This window comes from Maylandia zebra, linkage group LG8 (genome assembly GCF_041146795.1).
Source record: "Maylandia zebra isolate NMK-2024a linkage group LG8, Mzebra_GT3a, whole genome shotgun sequence".
Classification (NCBI taxonomy): domain Eukaryota; kingdom Metazoa; phylum Chordata; class Actinopteri; order Cichliformes; family Cichlidae; genus Maylandia; species Maylandia zebra.
In genome coordinates this window covers 16,961,654-16,973,975 of record NC_135174.1, presented here as the reverse complement: position 1 = coordinate 16,973,975, position 12,322 = coordinate 16,961,654, and the positions used below count along the sequence as shown (strand labels likewise).

General features: G+C 39.2%; 1 protein-coding gene across 7 annotated transcripts in view; it reads left to right on the top strand.

Annotated features, from left to right (window-relative positions):
- Positions 1–12,322, top strand: part of plce1 (phospholipase C, epsilon 1) — a 79,059-nt gene that overhangs the window by 32,304 nt on the left and 34,433 nt on the right. For 6 of the 7 annotated variants that reach the window (XM_076887502.1, XM_076887501.1, XM_076887500.1 and 3 more), the window contains 2 exons: positions 4,864–5,057; positions 5,448–5,590. In XM_076887502.1, coding sequence (XP_076743617.1) covers positions 4,864–5,057; positions 5,448–5,590 — 337 coding nt within the window. Of the gene's footprint in view, positions 1–4,863; positions 5,058–5,447; positions 5,591–10,407; positions 10,743–12,322 lie in introns of those variants that run through there. The other variant, XM_024803470.2, reaches the window with a different exon arrangement.

Sequence of the window (12,322 nt, the reverse complement as noted above, 5' to 3'; positions counted from 1 at the left end):
TTTAATATGAAATGAAAGAGAAGCATTAAATATGTTAGGGTCTTCTTGAAGGCGAAGAAATACAATGTATTCATGCTAATCTTTAATGTAGAAAAGGGTAGGTTCTAATTTTGATATTATTTATTAATCAAGCAAATATAATCCACATAAGATAATAGAATGAACTGAAAATTCCGGTTTCAGGTTGAATACCTTGAAGGACTAATTAGCTTGTTTTTATGCATCTATCAGTCATGAAATCTGTCGTGTTTGCAAGAAACTGTCATTGTAAACACACACCTACATTTTTCTTCCTTCCTGCAAAGCATTAATTGTATTGGAAAATACAACCAGTAACCTCAACTAACCTAGACCCTCCAGGATGCTTCTAAAAGTAGATTTAAGACAGAATGATGCATTTCTGTTCCTTGAATGTCAGCTTCGTGGGAGAGTGCATCTGGGGGGGGGGGGCATGGTACTATTACAGTGGTTTGCCTAATCCCATGTGTACACTTGTGTTTAATTGCATGATATCATTACCAGATTCAAGTGTGTTTGCGTGTGCATATATGGAAATGGTGGAAAGGCAAGTGGAATATACAGTCGCGCCGTCTTTTCTGTGGCATTTTGCATTTGGCAGCTGAGCAGTGTTGAGCCTCGGTACTTAAACTTTGAATAATATATAAACAGAAGTATTTGCAGAGGAGTGTGGACGCACACGTTGGTGTCACTGCTAGAAAGACACTGTTGATGGAGGTCAGGGGGTGTCATTGTGAGTGTGCATGTGAGATTGGTCGGAGAGATCAAAGTAAAGAGTTCAAGATGGGGATCGTTTGGATTTCAAAGGGATTGCATGAGCGTCTTTGGTGTCCAGCATGCTCATACATGACTTTATGCCTCTGGCATGATATACATTACGGCACGGGCATGAGTCACAATGGGTTTGGGTGTCTGCATTTTAGCATGTGTTTGCATACGTGTGTCTTTGACTGTGTGCATTCCAGCTCGAAGTTCAGTAGTCTGTGTGGTGCCCTGCAGTGCCCCTTGCTAATCCATTCCCAAAATGGCTGTTGCCAGGCAGAGAAATTACCCAGCAGGGTGCTAATGGGACTAAATAGGAAACTCAGCTCTGTAGGTTTTATTGAACTCATAGCTTATATGTCAGGTGTAATTTTATTTTCTTAATATGCCCAATTAGCTGTTGAAACCATTATAAGCACCACACAGTTGATTCCTGTCCTCGGTTTAAGGTGTATGGATGTCAGCAAGGCTCAAACAAACATGCTCATAGGAACATAGAACAACTGCACCGTCACATCGGTGATGCCATTTTGCCCCGGTTGAACTCAAAGGTGAAAAGGAAATCATCTATCTAAGAGAAAGGTATGAAGGAAATGTCAGCTGTCAGGAGCTAACCTTGGTCGCAGTACTGATAGAAGGTAGGTTGACACCATACAGTAAGTGGCAGCAACAAATGACTTTGAGTCCACGCTTTCCAAATGTCCAGGAATGGAGAAACGACATCATGTAAGATTTTACAACTCAACTTAAATTGTATAGCTTAAAGGATACAGCATAAATCCAGTATATACTTCCTATGCAGCACAGTTTTACTCTAGCTGAGCACTTAAAGCACGATAGATTTGTCCAGAATGGTCCAAAATACAGATCATATACCAAACTGTAGGCAGTTACTTTAAAGACAATCAGCCAAACTGATAATATGTTACGTCCATGGGAGCTGAGTGGGTGCAGCCGCTTCTGGCATTCACAATTCCCCTAAACTGAGCTTAAGTCATTAAAATTTCTTGCACATGCACAGTGTAACATGAGATACAATGCTATATTAGTAGCAACTAACTGGCTGAATGACAAACTCAGCAGTGTTCTATAATATGAAGAAAAATGTGCCTGTGTATGATGAATATATGGTGACCTGTAGTTTTGGAGTTTAGCCTAAAAAAAAAAAAAGGAGGAGGTGGGTTTCCTTTTAACTGGAAATTCAGCCTCTTTCCCCATGTGTTTGCCTGAAGTTTGATAATGACTTTGTGTGTGTGTGTGTGTGTGTGTGTGTGTGTGTGTGTGTGTGTGTGTGTGTGTGTGTGTGTGTGAGGACAGCTGCTTTGTGTCGATCAAAAGCAGCAGCAGCAGATTCCCTGCAGTGTCCTCTGGAGTTGAGCTCACTTTAGCACACGTACATGCTTGTACGCACTCTTTTTCTTACTTTGTTAGTTCCCAATTTTCAGGTCTGTTGTGCTACTAAAACATTTGTTACATGTTTGAAAGAGTTAGTGTTACAGGAGAACAACAGACTTGATGTTGCCCCATGTGATCGCCACATAATGGATTACCTTGACTTTTTTCTTGTGTCTAAAAGAGCTGCTAGACTTATGGACCATTGTTTAGTCTGGGATTCATTGTTTTGGTCTTTCTCAAAAGCTGTTATAGACGGGGGTTATTCATTATTACAGCGACTTATATTTAAAAGTCTTAAAACAGTTGGTCGCTTTACAAAAGTGTCTTGGACTGCCAGATATTTTACAGGAGAGGAGAATACCAGGAAAAAAGTATCCAACAAAATAAAAGGAAATCCTTGAATCCATCCATGAAAATGAGGCCACATCTTTGGTGATTTAATCAAATGTCTTGTTATGGCTTACGAAACGTTCAAAACCACAACATATTTAAGGCTTTTTATGACTAATAAAAAGATCAAATACTCATATCGGAGAAAAACAAAACACTTTGATAATTGCTTATCAAAATAATGTACTTTCTTTTTGACTCCTTGAATCAGTTGCACCTCTAAACAGTTTATAGATGTAATTCTGTAGTCTCTATTTCTTCTGTTTTGGGGTTATTTGCAGCTGCTTGGTCCACTGGCATTTCTGTTGCTTTGATACTCAGTATTGGAGCATTCATGCAGTGTTTACTAGCAGCGAAACTTCTCTGCCCATGAATGTTTATTACTAATGGGAAACAGAAAAAAAATCAAGCTCTAATTAACTCAAATTCAACCCCTTTTAAAATGCAGAATAAATATTAAAAGGCACGAGTGCTATGCTTGGCCCAGGTCAAACATGGCGTTCATTGTGGAAAAACTACCCTTTTAAAGTAGTAGACTTAATGTCTGTTCGGTGGACATGCACAGTCTCTAGATGCCAGTAAAGGAAGGTCTTTTATGAGAAATGTTAGATAAGAAGAGGGAAAGAACTGGGAGAGGCGATTAGCCCAAATATGCTTAATGTCAGTTTTATATTTTTTCCTTCCAACATGTTGTTTAAAGTTTAGGCTTTTGGTAATTATGCTCACTCGCGTGCGTGTGCGCGTTTGTGTGTAACCCTTCTTCTTTGTGTTTCTCACTCTTGACTCTGACTCTCTAAACGTGCAGGCTGATATGTCTCCTTTCCCTGGGGATGGTCCAGATCTGACAACAGCTAGGCCTACACCCCATGCAGGAAACCCATCCCACTGAGATATAATATGCACGGTTGTGCATGTGGATATTATGCCACACCAGTGCCAGTCAGTGTCTAGTATTTGTATAGACGTTAGCTTTTCTGCAATCTTGCTCCTTTTGCTTTTTTTATCAAGCAGTTGATGATCATACACTTCGAGGAATATGTCCTCATTAAACTTGTATTGTGTTCATTCCCCACTCTAAAACCAGTATTGATTTTTTTGCCCCATTGTGATATCCATCCTCAGCATGAACGCCCGCTTACAGTGCCACAAAATCTTTTTCTTAATAGCGTTTCTCTGAAATCTGTGCCAGCAGAGCCCCTGTGCAGGTTCAAACAAGGACAAGGAACAAGCGATATTTTTTTGATAATTGTTTCCTTTAAGTCAGATGGATTTTTTTCTGAGAAGAGCATGAAATAAAGGTCAAAACGTTCACCCAGTAAAGCTTGACAGCTGCCTCCAGCCTTCTCCTCTCCATCTTCCTTGTTATTCGCCTTTTTCTATGTACCACATATCTGTCTGTCTCACTCTGTCAAGGTCTTTTTCCTCCCTTTCTTCCTATCTGTTTTGTGCCTCAATCGCAGTTCTCTCAGTTAATTATTTCTTTTGAAGCTTTGATTTTTTTCTTGTCATTGAAGAGAAATTGCTTCTAAGAATGACTATGTCGAAGAAGCTCATGATAGTGACCTCTAATTCAAATGTTACACAATACACTGCAACTACACCGGATTACATACATTTTTGTTTCATCTTGCGTATTCTATTAGCGCGTACAAGGGTATTCAAGGTTGTTAAAGATGATCATATAGTACTCATTATGTATGTTCAACTTCCTGAAAACAAAACCTTTAAATGGAAGTTACTTTTATATAAATAAAAGCCAACGTAATGTATGTATAGTGCTTAAAAAAAATGTAAGTTTAATGCCACTGTTGCCCTTAATTACCAGTGCTGTTACTTCTTATAGTTCATGTTGTTACATATGCATTTTTAAATGTAGTGTTTAACAAAAAGCTGAAAAAATATACTAAAGCACATTATTATTTTTTGAGTTTGATTATAGTTGATTAAAATTATAGTTATTTACTCAGATCCCTGAACATAAAAAATTGTTTTAGTAGTTGAATGTTATGATTTGGGTATAAAATGTATTTTTTTTTTTTGCCAAATAAATAATATTTTAATTTTTAGATTTCAACAATTTTTGCCAGATTTCTAAAATGCTTGTTTTTTTTGTTTTTGTTTTCAATGACAGTTGGTCTAATAAATTTGGTAAGCACTGTATGTGAAAAAGTCAAGCCTGTTTAGAATTGCTTGTGTATATTGATTATATGGACATGTATAAGGTCTCTTTCCTACAAACAGGTGTTTCCATTTTTAGTTCTTTGCAAATAACCATTTTGGTAATGGCTTCCTTTACAGGTTAACAACTATGTGGAGGAAAGAGAGGAGATCAACCTGATTCATCCTGCCAAAAAGCTCCTGTTGTTGTGCCCTGGATGTGTCTGTCTCAGGGAGTCTCTCTGGCCAGTGGACTTGGTCAGCAGCAGCCCAGCCAGCCTTGATCTGAAGCCCTACATTAAAACTCAGCACTGTCATTCATCTTACACCTCCAGGTTTGGATATTTATGTTTTCTTTTGTCTGAAATGTCCTGTTTAAACCAAAATTTGTCCTAAGGGAAATGACTGAGTCCACAAAATGATACAATTTACAAAATGAAGAGAATTTAGGTGTGAAATTATACTGCATGCAAGACGTATGAACATAATTGGGGGAAAAATCTTGTGCTGTAGAGAATATCCCATTACTTTCCAGTTCTTAATTGGTCAAACCATTAACTAGTAAGAGTTTTGCTAACAGACAGTGGTGCTGCTTGTCAGCTGCATGCATCCCCAAAATGCTACATATTTTACCTTCAGTTATGTAATCTGAATGCTCTGGAAATTACAGACTGGATATATCATGAGATATTTAGATTAAAGTTGCAAACAAACTTTATTTCTAGGTTTTATCGGTCTTGTAGCCAGAAGACGAAGTTGGGTTCCCTGCTAACTGGAGCACTGCTAGAGGCCACACTCGTGCTTGGTGCTCGCACGGCACTCCTTTACCCATTACCCCAGTGCCCCAACAGCCACGCTGTCTTGAAAGGTAGGCTTCATGCTGTTGTTTGCATGCACGTAATCTTGGGAAAATAACATAATGTGATATAGAGTATGTGTATCTTAAATACACAGACAGATGACACATTATAAGGAAAAATAATAATAAATTATGCTGTGGAGGACATTTTTGCTGGCATGGTTTGATCCCACTTATTCTACTTGTTCTGAGTGAAACATGCTCTCTGCTATAATGCCCGCATCACGGAGCATGAGACGACATAGAAAGGTTTGAGAAGTATGAAGTGACCTAAATGCTATCCTATTTGCAATCATCATCTCGATGCGAACAAAGAACTGTGGAATATTTTGGACTGACAGCGCTGTCCACCATCATCAAAACACAGAATGAGGCAGCATCCTTTGGAAGAGACTCCTGAGACTTGGAGGATCTATTCCAGTGCACACTGAAGCTGTTCTGGCAGAATGTGGTGGTCTAACACCTTACTAAGACACTTTCTGTTAAGATTTCCATTAATTTGACACCTGTCTCAACATTATAGGATAATTGGCTCTTATTTCTGCTCATAAGATAATAAACAGAGGTGCACAAATTGGATCCCAAGTGAAGCGGGAACTTCTGGGATTCTCATTATTCCCCTGCGGTCTATTGCTCCCCTCGTTTTCCTCCTCTCTGCACTTTTCCCACATGATTCCTTATCCACAGCGTGATCTGGGTATGTTGGGGTCTGTAGCTGATCCCAGTGGTTGGCCTTTCCCTCTTTCCATTCTCTTTTATTTGCCTTGCTGTGTTCTCTCCATTCACATAGCCCTCACCGTCTCCCTCTTTCCCTTCTATTCTCTAATTTAGATACACTCGTGCTCAAGTGGTTTAAGAAGGAAGGAAAAACTTCCAGACATCACAGAGTCTACACAACACTCATTACACACACATCAGGTTATCTGAAAAGAGGCGATATGCACTTCAAACATGCTTGCGCCGCTCCCCAGAAAAGCTTCGGAATCACAGCATGATAGACTTACATTCCAGCTTTTTATGCAGCAGAGGATCATCAAGCTCTGCCACTTAAATGCTTTGAGGAGTAAATTAAAATGTCAGTTGTGAGAAGATAAGACAATAAGCTAAATTCTATCATGCATATTGCGTTTCACCTCTTTTTCTCACTCTCACTGCCCTTTTTCCTCAGTCTCCACATGACTTCATTGTCCAACCAGTCAGGTTGTCGGTCCGTTGTTCAGCTGTCTGTCTACCTTCTCTGTAGAGATGTTACGTATGACTTAAATGTAAGCCAATACTGTCATTAATTTCCACTGGCAGTGAGACAGCGGACAGGCTGTCTCTGACAGGATCAAGGAGACACACACACTCAGATGCACACACAAGTATGCAAACACATTTTTCTGTTTCTTTCTTTTTGATTTGCTCTCGGTCGTGTTAATAATTATAAAGCATTTGTTTTTGTCAGGCCAGCTTTTTTGAGGCAACACACAATCGCACACAGACGCACGCTTACACAGTGCATATCTTTAACGTGACACACTGTTCTGTTCTAATGGGTGTTACAGGAAACAGAATTGAGCCAGACACGCGCGCACACATAGCAGCTTAGAAGTCTTGCTCATGCATAGCATGAACCCCGCCCGTCAAAACTTGTAGAATTTGTTATCAAGCAACAAAGTTAGTTACCCATAGCCATGTTATTGTGCTTTTAAATAGGCATGTGTTGCTATTGTGATGTAATATATTTATTGAATCTAATTTGAATGATTTTATATTTAGTTTATTTTTAGTTCAGAGACTATGATATCCCTGTAACAAACACATGCTGTAGTTTTCCTCTTTTAAAAGCTCTGAAGCACTTACGAGCCTAGAAGTAAGGAGTGCTGAATTGAAAAGTCAGAAGTGGTCTTTATTACTGTAAAATTGGCCTTGGGTAAGGCATTGACTCCCCCAGCTGACATTTTGTCAGGGCACAGGTTTAAAGACGTGAAGGCTAAAGTGATTATCTGATGTCATAAAAGACATTTTATTATCCCGAGTTTGGGCAAGCTCTGCATTAAGTTTCAAACTTGGATAGTGTTGGTGTTGTTATTGCTTTCTTACCATTTTTGGTATTGTTCCTCTCTTCAGTGCTCTAACCTGATTCTGGTCTTTATGTTTTTTCAAAGCTTTACAATCAAAGTTATGTAGCTGTTAAAGTAACTAGTAAAGTAAATAGTACATATGCAGACATATTTACAGATTTATTACCAGATTATTTCCTTAATTCATTTCTTGTGCACATTGTGTGTCCACTGTATATATTTATATTTAGAGTATGGCTCTCATACTTGATGATATAAAGACAGAGATTATGAGAAGTTTGCTGTTCCTAGTGTATTCAGACTATATGCACATGACAATTTTAGGATTGGATAGTGTCAATACAGATTATTTATTTTGAAACTTGTTCTGCGTCTCTGCTACAAACGCTCTAAATGGCCTGCATTTGTTTTACTCAGTCCCTAAGGACCCCAAAGCGCTTTACACTACATTCAGTCATTCACCCATTCGTGATGGTAAGCTACATTGTAGCCACAGCTGCCCTGGGGCGCACTGACAGAGGCGAAGCTGCCGGACACTGGCGCCACCGGGCCCTCTGACCACCACCTTGATATTTGGCATGCAGCCAGGAGGCAGCCTGGGATCGAACCACCGACCTTCTGATTAGTGGCTGACCTGCTCTGCCACCTGAGCTACAGCCACCCCAAAGATTATTGCTGGACTGGCCTTGGTCTATTCTTAGTTTTCCTATGAGTTCTGAAAGGTGGTGTGTTTGTGGAAGGCTTCTTTACTGCCCTGTCGCTCTAAAGAAATGAAAGGGTTTTTCTCGTTCCTCATACATATATTTGTATAAATGCGTTATATTTTTCTGTTGCATCAACATTTGGTTGATGCCAAGCGTTGTTCATGTTTGATATATGAAAATGCACATATGTGATTATGTGCTTCTGTATACATTGTGTTTGTTTGTTTGTTTGTTTGCATACAGAACATGCAAAGATATTTTAAATCTTTGCGTGTTCTGCAAAGGATCTCACAACATTCTGGAGCTAACCTGCACTACGAGCTAAAATGTTACTTTATTTGTGTACCATTTTAGGTCTGCTTCAGATTACAACAAATGTAGGATGTGCAACTCTGGAGTCTATGGAGAAATTTAAGTGAGGTAGAAAGGCAGAAATTTAATGAGAATTTCTCATTCCGCTTCAAAAGCAGGTGTAAAATGCTAATAATTGAACAAGAGCTTTGACTTTGATTAGGCATTCATGCATAGATTGCATGTTGCGAGTGCAATTGCTTTAAAAAATGACAAAATAAAACAACAATTGACAAGAGTATTTGAAAACCACTGAGCTACCAATTGCAAGGTGCTTTTCTTCACCAAACCCGCGCTCGCAGATGAGTCAGTTTCATTCTCACATCCTGATTCAGCAGATAACTCGCTTACACAACTCCAGCCTCACTTTAGCCCCGTTTTCTTTTTTTCCTGCATTGTTTAAGAATGCTTCTCCACGGGCTCGACTGAAGTGTTGCCTTAGCGAGTCAGCCGGCTAACACAAGATTTGTAATTCCAGAAAACAGGCTTGTGCCAAATTATCTTATTATTTAACGCTCGATTGATGCTCACAGCTTGGGTTTGCAGCGATAAAAGTTCTGTCATTAACCTTTATTATTATGTGTTGCTTTATTAGTGGGCTTCAAGTATATACTTGTCTTTTGCAGCTTCTAGATTTAGATATAATATTTGAATACGTTTACACATTAGCATGGCTGTGTTAAATCAGTAGTCTGGTGAAGACTGATGTATTTATTCCTCCTCTTAATGCTAGCAGGTTGTGTAAGTAGAGTCAAAACAAAATATATTCCTTACATATACACACTCTCTGCTTAAATAATAATAATAATAATGATGGATTGCATTTATATAGCGCTTTTCGGGGCCCTCAAATGTGCGATCCTTCAGGACTGTGAAGGAGGTGTAACTCTTCAAATAGTGTATGTGTAATCCTGGCACTAAATGTTTACGTCTGCGGGCCTTTTTCCTCTTAAAGCATCCAGACTAAAAAAAAACCCCTCAACTGAAGACCAGTGGGATTTAGCCATATTTATGTCAACTCTAAGTGGGGGTTGTTTAAAGTGATTTTCTTGAGATCATTTCCTGCATTGTACTGCTCAGAAGGAAGTAAGTGGCTTTAGTTTACAGGCTGCCATCCTTCTAGCTCAATGTTGGTGTTTCTTTCTCCTTATTTCTTTCATTTTCTTTCTTCCACTCTGTTGTCATTGTACATTGTGTTGCTTTTAAGACCCATTGACAGCAGATGTGGTGGCGAATCAAAAGGAAACTCTCAGGGATTACAAAAACACGTATTGTTCGTATGCCCATTTCAACTAAATATACATTGACATTCCTATTGTGACATGATACACGCACAGTCATTACGTTTTTTCACTAGTAAAGCTTAAAAATACTGCTTCGTTTTTGGGACTGGGGGTAAATTGGCTATTTATTTCTTTTATACCTGATGATTAATGCAACAAAAGTGAAGTAATTTCACGTAATAAAGTTGTAAAGGACATAAAAGGGAGCACAGCTGTGTAGATTTCCAAAGTTTTTAATGATCTATATATGTGTGTGATTTATGACAGAGTAGTGGGATAGTATGCTGGGTCTGACTGTAGCGCATGGCTGAGAACTATGTATAGTGTCGTTGAAGAGGGGGTGGGAGACACAGAGAAACAGAGATTGTGTGTAATAAGAGAGAGCGCAAGCGAGAGAGTGAGAGGAAAAGAGAAGTGCATGTAGTCAGGAGACATCGAAGAAAGACCGCTTTGGTGATGAGGACACGCAATGAAGCTGAGTGACTGAAAGAAAGTTGAGAGGGAGAGAAAGATAAAGCGTTAGTTAGAGAGAGGTCAAGTTAGAAATGGAGTAGGTAAGAGAGAAAGTGAGAGAGAGAGTGAGAGAGAGAGAGAGAGAGAGAGAGAGCACACAGGCAGCTGCAGGAGAGACGGGACTGGCGGCTCAAATGTGGACGAGTGTACCTCGGTCAGCCCGGCACTGAGCTGTCAGTGTGGGAGGCAGCGTGGCCAGCTGTAGCTAGCAACAACTCTCACAGAATGGACTTCAAGATGATCAGTGAGTAGTGGAAATGTGAGTTTCAGTGCAGAGCAGTGTCTTCACACAGTTAAGAAATGAAATTGTGGCTTTCTGCTGGTTTCAGTGACTCAGTGGAGCACAGTGAAAATGCAGTTTTGCATGTGCTTTGTGTCCTCCGTCTTCTTTCAGTTGTTGACAGAGAGAACGTGGTGATTTACCGCTGACTTTTCATGCTTCATTGTATTATATCGTGGCTGACAACATGTCACCAACGGACGTGTTTCTTTATTACGTTACTTAGTTATTTAAGTTTCATTATTAGTCATTTTAAAACCTGGAGAGTCTCATAGACTCTGTGGCTGGTATTACTACTTCTGTTCTTGCTTTCTAATTGGTGCAGAATGCAGACATACACTTTCAGCAATGCAACGGTCTTGTGGTTTTATTGTGTGAGGTTCAAAGCTGTTCAAAGAGATGTCTTCATTTATATATGTCATTTTAAGTTGTTTACTGATAAAGTGAATGTGTATGTCACTAAACACAAATCTTGTATAAGAAGACTTAAGACTTAAATTTAAAGTGTGATGATGATCAACTGTTGTTGCTTATTGTCACAAAATTGAGGCAGGGGGCAGTAGAAAACGCTGATTTCAAATTTTTAAAAAGTCATTTTGTTATTTAAACATTTGACGATGACGCAAACTTTTTGAAGACTGTCTTTGAGAAAGTATTTTGCGTTTTGACGTATGAGAAGCTGCAGAAATCTGGGTTACTTCACATTGAATTGATCCTTAAAGTAAACACTTCTTATATCTTTATAACTAAGTCAGAGGTTTGTTTTTCTCAGTTGTGATGCTTCTCAGTGTTTAAAAAAAATGGACCTCATTCACATGACAATGTAACTCAATTACCTCCTATATGGATGACAGTTTTAATAAGCAGCAACAGTTAAGACAGTGTAACTTTATGGAACTGTTTGCTTGATTAGCTTGAACTTTACCTTTGTTTTTGTTTTTTTCCTAGTCCTCACTGAATGTTACACTTACATCTGCAGCTCGTTCTTTGTGTGTAAGCGAGTTAATATCTGAACCCAGTGGTATACTCCCTGATAAGCCAGCAGTCAGACAGATCAGTGTTCGCTGCTGCTGCTGCTGCTGCTGCTGCGTGTCTGTGAATGTTACTGCAGTTGTGAATTCCAAGTACGTGCACTGTTTATTCTTGAGTGTTTATGTTTGCTGCTGTGCAAGTGTTAGTTTGTGCTCTACTGCTGTGTACTACTGCTTGTTGATTTTCTAGTGTGAATGTGTATATGCAAACGCAGGGGAATATCTCGGGTCATACAATGGACTGAAGGTCTGGTAAGCCATTAATTGAGCCAAAGACCATGAGTTTAAAATTTCTCGCAGATAGAGCACTGTGCAAAAAGTGAAAAGAGCTACTCTGCATTTCTTTATGTTTTGCCAAGAGATGGGCAATTGGACCAACGGTTTATTTAAACTTGTGCAAACAAACATGGTAATACAGTTGTACAGTTCTAACGAGCTTGAACGTCAATATTTGGCACGAGCACCTTTATTCTTCAACACAGCCTGAACTCTCTGAGGCAAAGTTCGTTTAAT